An 18733-nucleotide genomic window follows, 5' to 3' on the forward strand; every position below is an offset into this window, starting at 1 on the left:
GTCAGCTTGTCGATAGTTGATATTACTTGGAAGTACTTGTTTCTGGTCACTTCGTCTCTTCTTATTTTGTTGAATGGAATGAAAAACTTGAAACACATCACGATCAGAATGGAGACGGAGAGATGCCTTTCCATGTCATCAGCGTCGTTTAGACGACATGCAAGAATCCCTTGATAATAAAATCACTTCAAAGGATCCTGTTTCAATTGAGACCAAACTATCCCTTTCTCCTCTGATACAGCTCTGACAGACTACGCCACTGTTTGGCCTTTTCCTGTTGTATTTATTTTACATTAGATGCAACAAAGAAGTTTAAAGCTAAACGTGCTAAACAGTCACACACACATTCGATGCATAACGCTGAGTTTGCCATTTTAAAGGGATCGGTTGAGAATGTTTTAGCTAAACTCACATTGGTAGATTTTTGCATTCGTTGGATGACGATTCCTAACGTGAAGAAATAGATATTGATATTTATAATGACTTAATTGTACATTAGCTCGGATATGCAATTGATATCAAAAGTTGTTAGTTGTTATTCCAAAACAATGAGCACAGGCATATTCCTCTTGTGAGAATTTTTTTTTTCTTCAACCATGAAAAATAGCCAAACTAATAAACGAACGAATAAACATTCGTTTGAGTAAATGGTAAAAGTAAATGTTTCTTCAGAGCAAATATTGCATTCCTTCTGACAACATATTCCACGGCCCCGTCGCCCATATTATTTAAATTTGACTGGGCTTTTGCTATTGAAATCTTAACTCACCATGAAGATTCACCGTCGTGGAAAAAAATGTCTCTTTGTATAAAAGCCTCTTTGAAGTCTGTGTGAAAATATGCAACTCTTTCATCAATTGCTGCCCATGTAATTGGAGTGTAAAGCTAGGGTATATCTGTGTGTATAAGCAATACAAAAGGAAATAAAAAAGTTATTGCAATGGGGTTCGCTTAGAGAATTACATTTATTTTAAGTTGGCTGTATCTACAATGACGTTTGAGTTTATTTTAGGAGCATGCATATTTGGATCATTTAGGGGGTTTGTATTAAATGATGACTAATCAATATATTATACCTATAAAGCTTAAGGAGGTCTTTTAGCTTTGCATCATACACAATTTATTCAAAATACTGACAACGTACAAGGCATTTCGGTACACATTTTAAGGTCTCTTCTGATAATTCATATTTTTCATAAAAATGGATTGCTGACAAGTTTTACAAAATCACAAAATAACCACATTGATAAATGACTAATCATAAATGAAACGTCATATCAAATACAATAACGCTGTTCCCTTCAAATTGGCTTGGGTTGGAGAAAGCACAAATGGAGGAAAGAGTCTACGTCTTTATGAAATTCAAATAATCCGGAATATTAGTTTTGTACAAAGTAGAGTAGCAAACATTTAAAAATTGTCTAAAGACAAAACCTTACAAAAGTACTGTTCACACATAGACATTAAACCGTCGTCATTTACAACTGTACAGATTTAATAATTAAGCACTTTGGTTCAATAATACAAAAAGAAATTCTTTACCGATTAAAAAATAAATTAAGATATTGAAATCAAAGCGGAAATTTACAAAATGATACAGTGACATGCGTACGGCCAGTACACTATTTATAAACATAGACACTCGGGACATGTTTTAAATCGATTGGTGGTTGGGCAGTGACATTAGCTGTCAAAGGGCCAGTGCATCCTTCAGTAAGGCAGTAACAGTGGACAAGCCTACTCTTTGAACGTCAGCCTGTGACCGTTCAGTCCAAAATGGACTGTCCAAATAAGAAAAGATGTCAAAGTCATTTCAGTCCCTTTGCCAAATGAATATTATGGGCTAATATTTTGTTAGAAGGCGTCCCTCCGTTCAGGATTGCCGTACGTTGGCCCCTCCGTGTGGCCCGGCGTGGAGGAACCGCTGGGTGGGGTCTGAGGGCCACTGGCACCGGAGCTGTGACACACGTACCATTCGCTTAAATTGGCCGGTTGGGACGATGAAGAGAGCGGCTCGGAGAGCGCAGAGGGAGCTGGCTCCCGTCCCAAGTCCGATGAAGGAGAAACAAGAGATGGAGTCGATGATTCGTAACCAGAACTCGGAGGTGGAGACTTGCAGTGCACCTTCATGTGTTTTCTCAAAGAGCTGGGATGCGTGTACGATTTGTCACAACCTCTGACTTTGCAGTTGTACGGCTTATCGCTAGTGTGTACGTGGGAATGCTTTTTCCGGTCACTGCTGTTGGCGAACCGTCTGTCACAGCCGTCAAACTCGCATTTGAAAGGCTTTTCACCTAAAACAACAAAACAGTTGTGGACAATGGTCATTATAGGCAAAGAACATCACAATTGTAATCATTATAACGAGCGCATAACCAAATATACTTTGCATTAGTCAAACGCATGTCAGTCTGAAATCAGCTCACATGAGCCCCATGATATCGTGATTATCTTTTTACTGCCCTGTCTGCTCTCATGGCAAAGCCCCTTGTGACTGAAACAATCAGACAGCAATGATTTCTTTTCACAATTACAGATTATTGGACATCCTTTTTTTAAAACATGCACGCGCTCTCATAGTAGTTTCATTTACCTTTGGAATGTCGAGCATGAAGATCTCATAAAATACATCTGATCCACCATCTAAACTGCTATTAGGCCTGTCCCACTGTAACAATAATAGCTGCTGGAGAAGGCGGCCAGGCAATAGAAATGTTTGAATTAATTACATTTAATCACATCACGCTTATTTCCGAAGGACATAAGCTCCAGGAGTTTATAAGAATACGTAATTGCTGCTGTCTAATTACAGTTGCTCGCTGAATATCAATTTGACCTTCAGCTGTTGGGCCGAGAAAGCCAATCAAGAATATTAGTGTACTACAAGAAAACAGCAAGGAAGAGACCCTTGGGAAACCATATCCATAACCAAAGATTCAAATACCGCCCAAGCTAAAAAAAATGACGTACCTTCCCGCGGGAACGTCGCACAGAAGTAATAAACAACGTTGGTTAAACATCAAAACCGAAGGGTTGTTATCTTAAATGTAGTTTTCAGGTAAACGTTACACGACTTAGGTAGTCTCCTTTTGAAAACCTTATTATGCCAAAAATGCAAAAACATAAATAAAAAGCCTAAAATAATAATAATTAAAACGCACTCACCTTATCTACTAAATCTAGTGCAAAAGTGCAAAAAAAAAAAAAAAAACACCTTCCAGTTGTATAGAGCCCACAACGCATTAAAATAAATAAAAATAAACTTAGTAATAAACAAAGTTCATAACTTTTTCCGACTTGTTGCATGCGGCCAATCTGAGGTTTGTCAACAGTGAATACGTAGTTTCTAATATCGTCACAGTTCAGACATAAATGTAAATAATTACAACATCTTGTCTCTTGATTCAATTCATGAAAGTCGATTTGGACAGTTTCTTTCTAAAGCCTAGCACACACACATACACACACACACACACGCACACACTGCAGTGTAAGCAAAACAAGACACTAGCTCTCTAAAAATGCTACCATGTTCATGTAGACCGTTCTGAGGGGATTACAGAGAACTTCAACAAATATTTCTAGGATAAAAAAAAATATCGTAGCCTATAACAATTTGCAAAGTAGATAAATACTTGTGTGCAACTTACAATAATTGTAAACAGCCGATGTCCATATGCGATTTATAGTGGGGGGAAAAGGCAGGACTATCTTTTCATCTCTTATTTTTACAGCCGACTAAACGCAGTAGGCCCCAAACACATGAATGTGTTGGGACATCATGAAGCTGTTATGAAGTAAGGACTGCATTTAAAAAAAAAAAAATTTTTACAACGCACCATATTTAAAAAAGCAAGTAACGTGAACACAGTAACACTCAACAGTGCTCTACCGTTGTGGTTGTTTTTCTTTTAAAAACGACTATTGCTAAACGAGTATGCTATATGATAGGCTACTCTATTAGGTGTAAACTAAATAAATGTATTCATCACATGGAGTAAATAACAGCGATAACATTGAAAATTATGCCAGTCTTCTGCGAAACTCTTTACAGATAAGCTGATGCATGTTACATTTCTATACAGAAAAAGCGGCATTTTAGAAAACTGTGCATCTATGTAGCATGCAAGCTAGCTCACGTCATTAATAAACTAGTTGCAGTGCATCGATTTGTTTACACTTCAGCATTATGAGCCGCTAGTATTTAACCCAACTGTCCTAAGGGACAGCAAATTAAGTCACTGACCTGTGTGTGTCCTCTTGTGGATTTTCAGATTTTCCGATCGGGCAAATACTTTTCCACAGCCGGGGAATGGACAGGGAAACGGTTTCTCTCCGGTGTGCACTCTGATGTGATTCACAAGTTTGTACTTAGCTTTAAACGGCTTTCCCTCTCGTGGACATTCTTCCCAAAAACAGATATGGTTCGCTTGCTCTGGTCCTCCAACGTGCTCCACAGTCACATGCGTCACCAGTTCGTGCATGGTGCTGTAAGTTTTGGAGCAAAGTTTCTTGGCGGAGTGCTCTGGCTCCAGCCACTTGCAGATGAGCTCTTGCTTGATCGGTTGCCTCATGTAACGGAAAAACGCGCCAGCTCCGTGATGGTGGTGGTGGTGGTGTGCGCTGAGATTCATGTTCAGATTGAGTCCGCCGTATCCGTGCAGCGGAGAAGCAGAGAACGGGTCTGCCCTGGAGCTCGCTACTTGACTCAAATGATCAGACCGAACGTACATTTCGGCAGGTATTCCTAACCTTATTTGTCCGTTCAAGGCTTGGCCACCTGGTGCTCCGGTAGATGGCTGCTCGTGATGAAGTCCAGGGAAGAGAGTATGGTTCCCAGGGTCGGGGTGATGACCATAGTGTCCCGGATAGCTACCTGTTGTTGAGACAAACATTCCGTGGTGAGAGGCTGAACCAGAAGTCTGATCGGTCAGCACGGGCATGGCTTGAGCTGTCAAATCTCGGCGAATGAGGAAATCCCTACCTGCGGATAGCGCCTGGGCCGTGTGAGACATAGAGTACGGAACCGTTGCCGCCTGCACCGGGCCAAAAGCTCCCGTTTGACTGGAGACCACTTCACTGTGGCCTGCAATATGATGATTGTGGTGGTGATGGTGGTGGGGATAATGATGGGTTGGGCTGATTTTGAGGGCCGCGGAGTGCCCCATGTGTTCTGGCCCGAATGGACTCGGCCCCAGGCGGGGTTCCGCAGTCATCTCCCCAGGGTGCGAGTGAGCCATTGAGTGTGGATGGCTGCTGAACCCCGGGAAGCCTGTCACGCTCTGAGGGGTATGGTGGTGATGATGGTGATGGTGGTGAGCCCCTGCCAAGTCAACTAATCTCAGCGTCGTGTTCCGTTTGGAAAACGCGGGGTCCATCACAGGGCTTCCCAAAGCATCCACGCTCATTACTCCTAATTTTAGAATAACTTGACAGCAGGCAAAATAATAATAATGATGATGACAAATATATTTTAATCGCTTTGAAGAATACAGAAGAAGAAAAAAAAATTAAACTTCCCCTAAAGTTTAGTTGCTATCTCAGTGCCTACGTGGAATCCCATTCGGTTGAGAGGCAGCAGCAGGACGCTTTGATATACTGAATAGAGATTCATGGTAGGCGCTGCAGCCCGTGGAGCCAAACAATCACCGAGCGCTCTAATTGGTCAGTGCTCCGTGATTGACGTCACTCGTGACAGTTTCCAATGCGAAGAAAAATGTTTTAGTGACAGCAAACAGCGAGCGCGCATGCGCCGAGCCTCAGGCAGCGGATGAAAAAAATGCTTTTGTTATGCAAAGGTTATTGTACTTTTAACTGCAACCCCGAAGTTGCAACGAAGCAATGTATCCTTTCTTTATATTACAGCTGTGGAAAACGTGCGACTGCGCTCTAAAAGAGCGCGTTTTAGCTACTTACCGCAATAGGCAAACTAGAAAGAGTGGGCTTGCATGCAATAAAAATGCAACATATGTTCCGTCTGGTGTTCCGTTATAGAAAGCATGAAAAAGCGTCGTAATAAACCTCAAAAACGGCGGTAAGTACAAAGTTAAAGTTTGCAGTAGCAAGCTGCTTGCTCAGACCCCGATTGTTTGTTCCTGTAATTAACCATTTTGTTGAAAAAAAAGTTTTCAGACCCCTTGTTTTCCTCTAACGGTGCTTCTGCGTCGTCATGGGATCAGTGTCCTGTGAAAAGCGCGAAGGTCGCCTATTGTCCATAGGGGGAAAAAAGTATCGCAAAAGACCTGTTGTTATGATCGGGGGTAATTTTCGGCCCCAGTTGTTCAGCGGCGGCGTATCAGGCACGCAGGAGGTGGTGCTTCATCAAAAGTGCACAGGGCAGCAAAGCAAAGTCTTGGCATAAAAGCTCGAGTAGCTGCTAAATAAAAATCCTAATACACACTCAATGCAGTCTTTCCGAAACGTAAAATGTATCTCACACATTACCCACCGTTATTTCATAAACACACTGTTGACAGTGCACCTGTTATGAATAAAGTACAACCATGAATCAACAACCGGCTGTTGTGTTGTGTTATCTTGGATAAAAGGCTTGAAAGCAAATGGACAGTATCCACCTCATGAAAACAAGCACAAGAGATTTAATGACATTCTTTGAACTTTGCCCAAGGGAAGGCATTTTAAGCGAATGCTGATATTTCAAGATATAAAATTGGCTTTATGGTCGGTGAATGTATATCTAATTGGTGCTTTAAATGTACACAAGGTGTAGAATATGATAAATTAAATGTTAAATTCTACACTACTTCCACAACATAAACAGTATAATATATATGTATATATATATATATATATATATATATATATAATGCAAACACACACACACACACACACACACACACACACACACACATGCAGTGTGCACTTTAATACAGTGTCGTTCTTAAAATGTTTTAAAATTATGTTGCCTACATGTTGCGCAAAAGAGAAAAAATATATATAATTGTTATAAGAGGAAAACTTATAAAATCAATCCAAAATAGCATAAATTATAAGACAAAATAAAAGTTTGATCTGATATTGTTTGTTACTATGTCATTGTATCTAATTTTCCAATATGCAATAAAATAAGCCATAAACAGTGCAGTTTAAATCACCATGACGAAGTGAAAGAAGTTTTGGTGCATGGAATGTTTCCTCCGTGCACAATAAAAATGCAAATACTATAACTCCAATACAGAATGATAACCTAATTGCTGTTTTAAAGCTTTATCTTAATCAAGCCGGCCAGACACAGATAGGAGTTGTTGGGGGAACTGACCTACAGGTCATAAAGTTACTATTAGATTTATCTGGAATTACGCGGATTATACGTGAGCGTATGGAACAGCATTTACATTGTTTTAGTGCTCATTGGTCTCGATGAAAAATGGAAAAAGTTGACACCCCCAGCCCACATTGCTTTGCAACTTCATTCAAAGGTGTATAGTTTGTTATTACAGCATATCAGTGCAAACCGTAGAAACAGAAGACGACATAGCAAAAAGTTTTTTCTTTCAGATTTTTTTTTATTTTATTTTATTTGATTTTATTTGCGGTTGCAAGAATGAAAATCGCATTTCACGAAAACATTACTTTATCTGAGGGCCATTGTGATCGTTTTATGTTCACGTATTACGATCACATGTGAATACAAAAGTCTAAAATCCACAAATGTAATCTTTGAAAATAATAAAAGCGTGACCTTAGACATTTCTTCAAGTTTAGGTGGCTTAATTTTAATCAAGGTCAAGATGTATTCAATTACTGATGCAAATGAATTGGTATTCCCTTGAGGAAGGTCATGAATTGATCTGTCAGGCCTCTGGTGACAAAACCCCACAATCCGTGTCATAAATACGTAAACATTGTATGAACTATGTCGAATAGTGGATAAGTTAGTCAAATGGCTGGGGCTCATGGTCGATTGGATCGCAGTTGCATTCTTCAGGAATTTCTTTAGCATGTAACTTAAAGTTTATTTTTTAGCTTCTTTTCGTGCAGTAAAGGGAGGGAATATATGCAAAGACACAATACGCTTTTGATTTGGCAATAAAGAATGGAAAACTCAGCAATGAGTCAAATATTGGCCAAAATCATTAACACTGAGTAAATCCAATTGCAGGCCAAAGAAAAAAAAAAACGTTCCAAGCACAGTATACTCATCAGTAGTTAAAATAAAGTTGCAATGTTTTTTTTTTTGTTTTTTTGTTTTTACTCTTAGGGCGCATTTTGGCTTACTGAAACTTTTAGAAGATTACAAAAAAATAAGTTGAATAGCACCAAACAGAATATGTGTGCTTGTCCTTTTGATATTCTTTAACTTTTAATTTATACAAAATATTATAATAATTATAATAATACAGTACACTTCACTGATTCCAGTCTTTTAAAAAACTAATTTAACTGTTGCAAGCAATACTTGCATATGGAAAAAAAAAAAACACGTTATTAAAACACGTCAGTTAATATTTCCAAATGATTTCCGCCTCCAAAACTTATGTCGTCCCCACGCTCGAGTCTTACCGTTTTTCACCTGTTGAATACACCGTCCAGATTTCTTTTATAAAGATAACGTCCGTTTGACAAAACATTCAACTCAACAGCTTTGCCTGGCCCTCTCTCCCTCCCTCTCTCTCTCTCTCTCTCACTGGAAGGAGTTTGAGAGTGTATGGAGCTGAAGGCTGCAGTCTGGATGATATTTTAATGGTTCGTCTGTTCATGCGGCTTTGAACTCCAGCCGCCGGAGTTTCCTGCAGAGAGAAATCCCACTTCACAACTTCCACAACCCACAAGTTTTACTCACACACAAGGGTGATACATTACGGCCGTAATCTTTTAAAAACACAGGTTATACATATGAATTACAGAAAGACACACCTCGTTCGCAGGTTTGAAACTATCAGTTGATGTTTGAAGGTACCTATGGAAGGCCTATGAGTTTGAGCAAAGAGCATGTGCTGTTCAATAAAAGAAGAAGAAAAAAGAAAAAGAAAGAAGTTAATCAGAGGCCTACAACGCACTGCGTTTTCGTTTAAGTATATAATGTGGATATAAAAGCAATAATTAGATTCCAACAACAGCATCAAACAAGTGCTGTGCAGAAGCGCGATGCAAAACCACTGTGTTGAAGGAACAGTTTCCTCGAGATCTCTCAAAGTGAGAACATCATTAAAATGACGCCTGCAAATAAAGTAAACTATACAATGCCCACTGTTAAAGTAGCCAGAAACGTGCAGGCCTTGGTGTTGCAGCCCGTGCATTACAATTATCTTTATAGATAATATTTTTTTTTTACAAATTTGTGCATTCATTTCTTAAAGATGTAAATAGCATGGCGATGCTAAAAATTACCACTTGAGGCATAAATATTGATAACTTACATGTAATTTTAACTACACATTTATGGAAAGACCATATGAAACACAGCATTTTTTTTTTTTTTAATAACGCGCATGAGTTGCATGTCTTGTAAGAACACACTGTATCACATTTCAGTGAGTGTTTACTAGATGCGCGCCAGGGTCTTCTCAAAGCACCAGGCTGCCACATAAGTAGGCCAAACGTGGAAGTAGCTACTTCGTCTAGGACAAAAGCCATTATTCGGCCATGCATTCACTAAAGTCTGTTTTCTGAATTTTAACATCCAGAGCAAAATCACAGTCAGCAACCTCCCGACAATCCCATAGATTGATGATGTAAACCGACCAATCGCACTGATGCTGAGGCATGGCGGGCTGTTATTTGGTGAGTGAATGTTAGTAGGGGGAGAGCGCCCTCTCCAATGATGGTCCAAGCACGGGGTCACGTGCTGCCCCCCTCCTTCCCCATTCATCAGGGGTGGACTGTGTTGTCTTTTCAATTCATTTATCTGCAGGAATGATTGCGACTATCAGTCTGAAGCTCACCGCCTGACTGAGGAGGTGAAAGTTGCGCCACAGGAAGATAAACCGCAAAAGACAATATTGCACATGATTTGCGTGTGCATCGGATGAGCAGGAGAGGGAAATTCCTCTCGACGAAAAAGTAAATAGGAATAGGGCATCGGAGTTTGCCTGGCACAGACTTAAGTCAGAGAAATAGCAAGCAGAGACAGTTGCTAGAGATTCTTCCTCTTTCAGTCTCCACCGCTGCAGACTGAAGATGCTCTTGGACGCAGGACCACAGTATCCCACCATTGGAGTGACTACTTTCGGCTCCACCAGACATCACTCAACAGGCGAAGTTACAGACAGAGAAGTGGCTTTGGGTATCAATCCGTTCGCCGACGGTATGGGCGCTTTTAAAATCAACCACAGCTCCCACGATCTTGGCTCTGGCCAAACAGCGTTTTCCTCGCAAGCCCCCGGTTACGCCGCCGCCGCTGCCCTGGGACACCATCATCACCCCACTCATGTCAGCTCGTACTCCACCGCCGCCTTCAACTCCACTCGGGACTTTCTCTTTCGCAATCGGGGTTTCGGAGACGCCACGAGCGCGCAGCACAGTCTCTTCGCCTCCGCCGCTGGAAGTTTCGCCGGGCCACATGGACACTCTGACGCCGCTGGGCACCTGCTCTTCCCGGGACTGCACGAGCAAGCGGCCACGCACGCGTCCTCCAACGTGGTGAACAGTCAGATGCGCCTGGGCTTTTCCGGGGACATGTACGGGAGGGCCGAACAATATGGTCACGTCGCGAGTCCGAGGTCCGAGCATTACGCGTCGACTCAGTTGCACGGCTATGGCCCCATGAACATGAATATGGCTGCTCATCACGGGGCAGGGGCCTTCTTTCGGTACATGAGACAGCCCATAAAGCAAGAGCTCATCTGCAAATGGGTCGAACCGGAGCAGCTGACGAATCCGAAAAAGTCCTGCAACAAAACTTTCAGCACCATGCACGAGCTTGTGACCCACCTGACGGTGGAGCACGTTGGGGGACCAGAGCAGTCGAATCACATTTGCTTTTGGGAAGAGTGTCCCCGGGAAGGGAAACCGTTTAAAGCAAAGTATAAACTTGTGAATCATATCAGAGTGCACACCGGAGAAAAACCGTTTCCGTGTCCATTCCCCGGCTGTGGAAAAGTATTTGCCCGATCGGAAAATCTGAAAATCCATAAAAGAACACACACCGGTAAGAAATTCATTATTTTCATATACATATTTCTGTATTGGTATCTTTTTTGTATTTGTATATGTTGTAATTAAGGAGCCGTAAATACGCATTTATTGCCAAGCAAATAATGCTGGTATTATTATTATGATTATTTGTTTCTTTGTCCTATATAAAAATGCTCACTCTAAGCATAATTCTATGACACGAATTAGTATTTATGTTAGTAATGGGTGGTATAATATCTAACAAATTAAACGCGTGGAGTACGGTATCTTTGCAGATTAACGTAGCCTTGATAATTCAGGCGAAATTTAAATAATTTATTTTTGTGAGTTGTGTATAGTGGAGTAGGGACAGTAACTTTTAATATTTGCTCATATTTATTTGCTCTATTTATGTAGGCATATCTAGAAATGTAACAGATTTTTTTTTTTAAATGCACGTGTTCGCCTCATAAAATTGTATTTTGAGAAATGTTTGCTCTGTGTTTCTGTTAGGTGAAAAACCTTTCAAGTGTGAGTTTGAAGGCTGTGACAGGCGCTTCGCGAACAGCAGTGATCGTAAGAAACACATGCACGTCCATACCTCTGACAAACCATATCTCTGCAAAATGTGTGATAAATCCTACACACATCCCAGCTCCCTCCGGAAACACATGAAGGTAACAATGACATTACAGTTAATTATTTTTCACCTATGTTATTTGATGCATTTTCCATTTTTCCCCCCGTTTCTGTGTAGCCTACTGAAACGCTGTTTTCCAGTTTACTTTTATTTTTGGCCTCTTATTGAATCTTTTTATAGTGTTGAAAAATTTGCACTAAAATTATATGCCATGTTATAAAAGCTAACGCTATAAATAATCGAGCCATAACGTTAAATACATACTGGTCGAATCTATGTGATTGTTACAGTTTCCTTGAGATTAGAAACTGATTTGTGTTTGCCTTCGGAGCAGGTTCACGAGGCTTCGTCTCAAGGACCCCAACCCTCCCCGGCCGCCAGCTCCGGCTACGAGTCCTCCACGCCGCCCACCATCGTGTCCCCTTCCACAGAAAACCAGAGCAGCAGTTCCATATCACCAGCATCATCCACAGTTCACCACACGAGCAGCCACAGCACCCTTTCGTCAAATTTTAATGAATGGTACGTGTAAATATTTTCAAAAGACTGCAGAATTAAGACTGCTTTGGAATCAAGACTCAAAAGTCAGCCTATTCTCGCGTGGACCTACACACACACACAATGTGAAGAATCTGAACGGTTTTCTGAACCCGCTGTCTAAAGAGAGCAGTGCATGGACGGGGTGTGCAACGCTCTTGACAGCCGATTTTTGTCCACCATTTCTTTTGCCCCCCCCCCCCCCCCCCCCCCTTTTTCTTCTTCTTCATTTTTTTTTTTTTTTTTTTTTTTTTCGGAAGACTGCACAGAGAACTTCAACTGCATGCTAGCAGGTCACAGCCTGTTTTGTTTTGTACATAAAGATTTACCTAGTTTAAAATGTAATATTTTATTTTGTAAATAGCCATAATACAATTTAAGGGAATTTGTGAAAAAATGTGGTCCCTAGATATATGGAAAATGAAATGGTTTTACGAATATTGCGATGAATAGTCTTGACTGAAAAGAATGTTATAGTTTATGTGTACCAAATGTGAATTACCCAGTATTACCACAGTCTACACGTTTACCTAACCGATTAGTATTAATGTGCTTTTGTATCCAGTGCAACATTTCGTCTCCAGTCCAGTCTGAGTAGCACACAGTTGTTGTTATTTAATGTCATGTCGATAAACCGTGTAGTGAAAGCCTGAAGCTCCGTGTCAATCTTGTTTATGTAAGTGATAAAATATAAAACTATCTGTCTATTGCATTGGCAACTGCAAGAAATTATTACTTGTATATAACTCAATTTTCCATATTTATCCGCATGTAAAGGACCGGTAACACATGTTAGAGATAATCGGTATTTATGGAAAATGCGTTCGTAGGGTATGTAAAATTTAGTTTACAAAATAATGTTTGGTTACTTTTCGTACAATATTAAAGAATTAAACGTACAACAAAAATGACTTCAATATTTTTTTTTCTCGACTGTTCTTTAAACAAATGAATTGTAGGTTGAGAAATACCAACAAGGAAACTCCAACAAGTAACCTATTTATTATTTATATTTATTTTTCTATCATTTTGAAATAATATGAGTCTAAATTAAAACATCACACAACTACAACAATAACAACTGGTGCTAAGTAGGCTATCACAATGACAAGAGTTAGTCTTAACGCTTAAAATGGAAATGACATTTCAGCCCTTAAAAAAAAAAAACGCTTGCTTTTATTTTTTGCACCACTAATTCAGCAGGACGAATTATTATTTAAGTAATTTAATTTCACTTTTGTTCCCCTCATTATTGTCAGAGATTAAATATAACCAAGTCCCCAGAGTAACGTTTAATGCATTAAAACGTTGAAACGTGACGAATTTATCTACGTGGTTTTCTTGAAATAGTTAGCATTACTTGACTCTGCCTTACGTAATTATGCTTGTTTGGGACCAGTATATGGTAGGAGTGGAGGACTTTAGTCCGAGAAAAGAGTCACTGTTGGGCTTTTGTTCTTGGCTGCAACTTGCTTGATCGCCCCATTAGGCACATCAAGATCATGAGCGTGCTTGATATAGCCAGTGCACAATTCTCAAAAGATACAAAATATGCTATTTGGATATTAAAATCTACAAGATGATAAATTGTTTAACCATTGCGTATTTCTTCACGGCCAGAAAGTGCAAAGTTTTCTAGAATGAGAGAGGGAATGTATAGACTACCTATGGAGGGAGGGGGCAATCTGAGCGCAAGCACGCGGTCTGTACTATTAGGAGTAGCATGCATGCAACTTTGTGTGTGTGTCTCAGATAACACAAGATCATTAGCATGTGCAAATTTAAACTGTGCCCGAAGGCTATGAAACTAATGAATCGAGCATAGCAGTGTTTCTAATTCGTGGCCATTTGGATGTATTTTTGTTTTTAAATGCGATCCGGCGACATGTTAGTAGCAAAGCGGTGCCTAGTCGCTTAAAGGAAAATACGATATACCCTACAATGTTTACATGTTCCTCTTGGGGGGTGTGCACAAATGCAGGCGCGAGAGTAGACTGCCGTGCGCGTGCATGCGCGTGAGAAATAGCCCACCGACAGGAGGAGATACCGACTTCGGGAAAATATAAACATATTGGCACATCAAACAGTAGGGGCGAATACGAAATACATTATGTCGGAGGTGATTTTTTTTCGAAATATGCTCATATTCTCCTTCCACGGGTTATTAGGTTTTGAGATATGTGAATGATGGTAATAAAATGAATTGTTCGACTCTATTTAACACTCTATCTATTCAAACGTTCTGGTACATTTTCATTCATGCACCGTTAGAGTAGCAGTAGAAAGTGTTATGTATTGATCCGTACAATGGAATGCACATTTTTGAAGGAAGTCGTTTCGCTTGCCTGTTATCCTCATTACTCCTATTTTCCCCCAGAAAATAAAAGCACAACAATCATATCCATGGACAAACGCCATTACAATGTGGCTACGTTAGATTATTTGATGGATATGACTGTTAACTAAAATATCCGTGCTTGTTTTTTGTTAGTTTGCCCGTTGTGGTACCCCCAGCATTCAAACAAAATTAAAGGCAAAATGGCTATTAAAATAAATAAATACAAAAATCCATTCAGGTGCGTTTTACACACATAATATGCATAATAACACCCCATAAAAGGGGTACAGATGACAGTTCATAAACACGCTATAGCCGTAAATAACATTTTGCATTGGTTTCGATCCTAGCACAAACACTAGGCCTACCATTAGTTCAGGAAAATGTGAACGATCTTGACCTAATACAACGGATTATGACTCTAGTTATGAATTGTCATAAATAATACATATTTTATGATTTTATGAACAATACAAATATCTGATATTAAAAATTTGAAAACATAAACAAATATAGGCTATTAAATATAAATCTTAGACCTTGGCGACTGATTGAAAGCCGTAAGGGTTTCTGTAAAATATATTTCGCAAAACTCTCTCAAAGAGCAGCATATTTTAATAATACGCTTCTCTTTCGACGCCAACATCTAGTTTAACAGATAATTAAATTCCCGTTTAATTTGAGCGAAGACTTGAGCGAGTTTTGTCTAATTTTGTCATGCAGCCTAAACGCACAACGCAAATGTCAAATAAATAAGTCAAAGCTTTTTGACATTCAAACGTTAAACACAAATCACGTTACTGTCCAAATTTATTTAGGAACTGAACCTTCGCTCCATCGTATATTTTCATAAGCGTCTTGCTTAAGAAGGAAAAATGGCAATGTACTTTCCAACAAGTTACATAACAGTCAATGCAAGCTTTACGTAACTATTAACCTTAAACTGCACGTGTGCAGTCCTAAATAACTGTTGGTTGTCTGTTTTTAAGACTCTCCAGTATGTTTTCCATAACCAGATTCTGAGCTGGATTTAAATTCAGCGATGAACTTTCTGTTATTGTTGCACAGAGATGAATGCATCGCTGTTCTTTCTCTGTAATGTAAAAGTAGCTGACAGTTTTCTCCTCTCATTCATATGCGCTTGACCTCTCTCTGACTTCAGCGCTGTCTTGTTCGGGTGAACACGTAGAAATGAGAGCAGGATGAGAGAGAGAAAAAAAGACATTTAACGTTGAACGCAGAGTGCAAATTGACAAGAGTGCGCCAGAGAGTCTGTGGAGGGTGACTGTTATTCTGCATTGAGATGGATGATTATTTTCAGAGTATTTATCATTGCTTTGTAAAGAAAGCAGTATTGGTAGTGCAAAGACATGCAAATAGGTCATTTTTCTTGTTTTGATAGGTCAGGGGGGCATACAGAGACATGTCATATTTTACCGTAATACAGCCTTGTATTTACCGAGTGACCACACACTTGTTTGTAAACAGTCAATTTAAAAAAAAAAAGAAGAAAATAATTATTTTAGTCTTCCCGCATAGACAACACACTCTTAAGTTAAATTAACACTTTTTACATTGATCGTTTCACAGTGTAATTGCACTTGTAATTACATAGTAATATATATTATATTTTAATATTTTGAGTTATTTAAATGCTTAAATAAACTTATTTTATCACTATTATTATTATTTTAATCAGCCTAAATGTACACATGTAACATGGACACTTTAAGATAAAATGTTCCTGAATAACTTAACTTCTAGGTCTACCTCTAAGGGATCCAACAGGACCTTGGAGAAGTCTGGTGAACCTAGCCACATGTTTATTGAGTATGGCCATTTGCACACTCCATACTGGGTTTTTTTTCCACTCTGCCCACAGCTTGGATTCACACTGCTAAAGAACGAGCCGTCAACTAACATGAGTCATAAGGGTTTTTGTGACCCCTCCAGTATTAGTTGTGGACACCATGACACGCTATTAAGTTTGGACCACAGAAGATTTGTGGAGGCGCTGACATTGTCTATGTTGTCGTGTTCCCTTGACACGTTGCTAAATGGGGTCATTCCAATTAGTTGTTTGGGACAGAGCTGGACTTCTTCAGGGATATTCACACTCTGTCTCAGTATCTAGGGGAAAAATAACAAAATAGGAAGTCCATAAAAATCAATACATTTAATAAAAACAAAGCATATTAACATTTGTTTCCATCTCAAACATAAAACATAATACTTTTGTCATATACGATATACAAATACTAAAGGTATGAAATTACATATTAATAATATATAAATGATAAAGAATAAATCAGTAGTCTGCACATTTGTAGAACCTTTTCAAATCAAGTGTTTTCCTAGGTTACCTGTCGTGACGCCAAGCAAAGTCTTTTCATGGGTAATGTTATTGTGTGGATTGGTATTTTATTTACTCGTCTCAGATGAGAGCAGCTTGTGGACATCTGCTCTTTTAATTGCATCTCATCAGTATAATAAATGTTAAAGTCTGGAGGTGAGGCAATAGATTGGAACACTCAGATAATGGCCCTTCAAATGGAGTCTTGGAAGGTTATTCATTAAAGAAGTAATTTGTAAACTTAATGCACTTATAAAATAGCTTAATATTGGGTCTTTTTTTTTGCATTTCATGCCAGACATTAGAGGCAGAAAACAAGAGAGTGTACTCAAATTAAAACCTAGACGGTCAGACCTACAACATGACATCCAGGAAAATTCCCTCTGCACACTGTTTTTTTTTTTTATATCAGATATATCATGTTTGTAAAGTGCAAGATTTAAATCTTGCGAGAAGGGTTAGAGTGTGTGTGGATAGGTATATTTGTTTAATTTTTACTTCTGGCAAAGTAAAAAAAAAAAAAAAACAGCAAATAAATAGTAAAATTATTTTTAATGTTTTATATAAAGTCTTTACAGAGTGCAAAGTTCTTTAAATGTCCCTTTAAAGCGTGTAAGCTGAGAACTGTATGCATTTCAAGCATCCAGTGAAGTTTTCGGGCTCTTCATTAAATCAGAATACAGAGAACTAATTAAAACATGCTGTAGAATGCTCCCCAATTAACATAATCATTGACCTCATTAATATTGTGCATTGAACCAGAGAACGGAAGTTTGGGCTCTTTGTAATTAGATACAAAGATATGTTTGCATCTTGGAAACAGTTGTTAAGAACATCAAACACACCTTGGAATAAAGATAACCGGAAGAAGCTCATTTTAGAGGGAAAATGTTTGTAGACTAAAGTTATTGAAATGCACTTCACAAATAGCTATGTAATCTCAGACTATCTGAGAGAATACTTGATGAATGGAACGGTAGAGGTCAGAAATGAAGTGTGCAACCCTTTATTGTCATGACCTAGAGGTGACTGGAATATATTAGTCATTGATGAGATATGCTGATGATAGCGTTTGGTGGCTGCCGCATGAAGATTTGTTGATGATAATACGATCATAAAACATTTCCAATTGCAGATGGTAAATGCCATATAGTGTATAGCTCCAAATTTAAATTTAAAAAAATTAATATTTTACTGTATGTTCTGGCAAATAATTCAAATTTGGTATTAAACTACTAACTGCAACATTGAGCCTTTGTTTTAGCCTCAAAAGTTGGCTTTGAAAGAGCAAAAGTTGGCTTTAGAAAAGCCTTGGCTTTAAAAGAACAACAATTATTCAAGTCTATGCTGTAGGAAGAATAACTTCAGTGCAGAACACATACAAATCAACATCAGTGACTTACATTCCAAAAATAAATCCTAAAAAATTTAGTCATCTGTTCCTTCGGTGAACTCATATATCAGAGCTACCACTGACTAAGTAAAGAAGGCAAATAAGGTAAGTCAAAAATCTCAATAAATCATTTTGGCATGGTACTGTGTTCTTTAGATCTGCTGACATACTTTAACTATTGTCTTCAAAGTGTTGTAATATACACATTTTCATAAGAGGAGACAATATACCAAATCCTTCCAGCCAAAGAGGAAACATTGTTTTGGCAATCTACGTGAACCCATTCCCGAGTTCAACCTTTAGTTCTGCCGTGTATCCCAAGTGTTCATGAAATGTACTGTTCTTCTGCTGTATGTTTTCCTCATGTTCTAGAGCTCGAGGACGAACTGGATAGAG

General features: G+C 39.0%; 2 protein-coding genes across 3 annotated transcripts; one reads left to right on the forward strand and one right to left on the reverse strand.

Annotated features, from left to right (window-relative positions):
- Positions 1-1072: 1072 nt before the first annotated feature.
- zic4 (zic family member 4) lies at positions 1073-6442 on the reverse strand. Of its 2 annotated transcripts, XM_056249921.1 has the most exons (3): positions 4985-6442; positions 4247-4876; positions 1073-2294 (listed from the first exon to the last, which is right to left on the reverse strand). In XM_056249921.1, exons 1-3 carry the CDS (start codon positions 5406-5408, stop codon positions 1855-1857), a joined length of 1494 nt encoding a protein of 497 aa, XP_056105896.1. In that variant the 5' UTR covers positions 5409-6442; the 3' UTR covers positions 1073-1854. The 2 variants fall into 2 exon arrangements, with proteins under 2 accessions (XP_056105896.1, XP_056105895.1); XM_056249920.1 differs by having other exon boundaries at positions 1074-2294; positions 4247-6441.
- A 3415-nt stretch (positions 6443-9857) lies between these two features.
- zic1 (zic family member 1 (odd-paired homolog, Drosophila)) lies at positions 9858-12907 on the forward strand. The gene is made up of 3 exons (XM_056249922.1): positions 9858-11110; positions 11590-11753; positions 12051-12907. The coding sequence occupies exons 1-3, from the start codon at positions 10141-10143 to the stop codon at positions 12246-12248; spliced, it is 1332 nt and encodes a 443-aa protein (XP_056105897.1). The 5' UTR covers positions 9858-10140; the 3' UTR covers positions 12249-12907.
- Positions 12908-18733: the final 5826 nt, after the last annotated feature.

The sequence above is a fragment of the Rhinichthys klamathensis genome, unplaced genomic scaffold (assembly GCF_029890125.1).
Source record: "Rhinichthys klamathensis goyatoka isolate OS25496 unplaced genomic scaffold, OSU_Roscu_1.1 h1tg000064l_1, whole genome shotgun sequence".
Classification (NCBI taxonomy): domain Eukaryota; kingdom Metazoa; phylum Chordata; class Actinopteri; order Cypriniformes; family Leuciscidae; genus Rhinichthys; species Rhinichthys klamathensis.

Coding starts and splice junctions, on each gene's coding strand:
- zic4 (XM_056249920.1), bottom strand. CDS start 5,408: ATGAGCGTGGATGCTTTGGGAAGCCCTGTGATGGACCCCGCGTTTTCC. Junction 2,295..4,246: donor CCACAAGAGGACACACACAG/GTCAGTGACTTA, acceptor TTGTTGTTTTAG/GTGAAAAGCCTTTCAAATGC.
- zic1 (XM_056249922.1), top strand. CDS start 10,141: ATGCTCTTGGACGCAGGACCACAGTATCCCACCATTGGAGTGACTACT. Junction 11,111..11,589: donor CCATAAAAGAACACACACCG/GTAAGAAATTCA, acceptor TGTTTCTGTTAG/GTGAAAAACCTTTCAAGTGT. Junction 11,754..12,050: donor CCCTCCGGAAACACATGAAG/GTAACAATGACA, acceptor CCTTCGGAGCAG/GTTCACGAGGCTTCGTCTCA.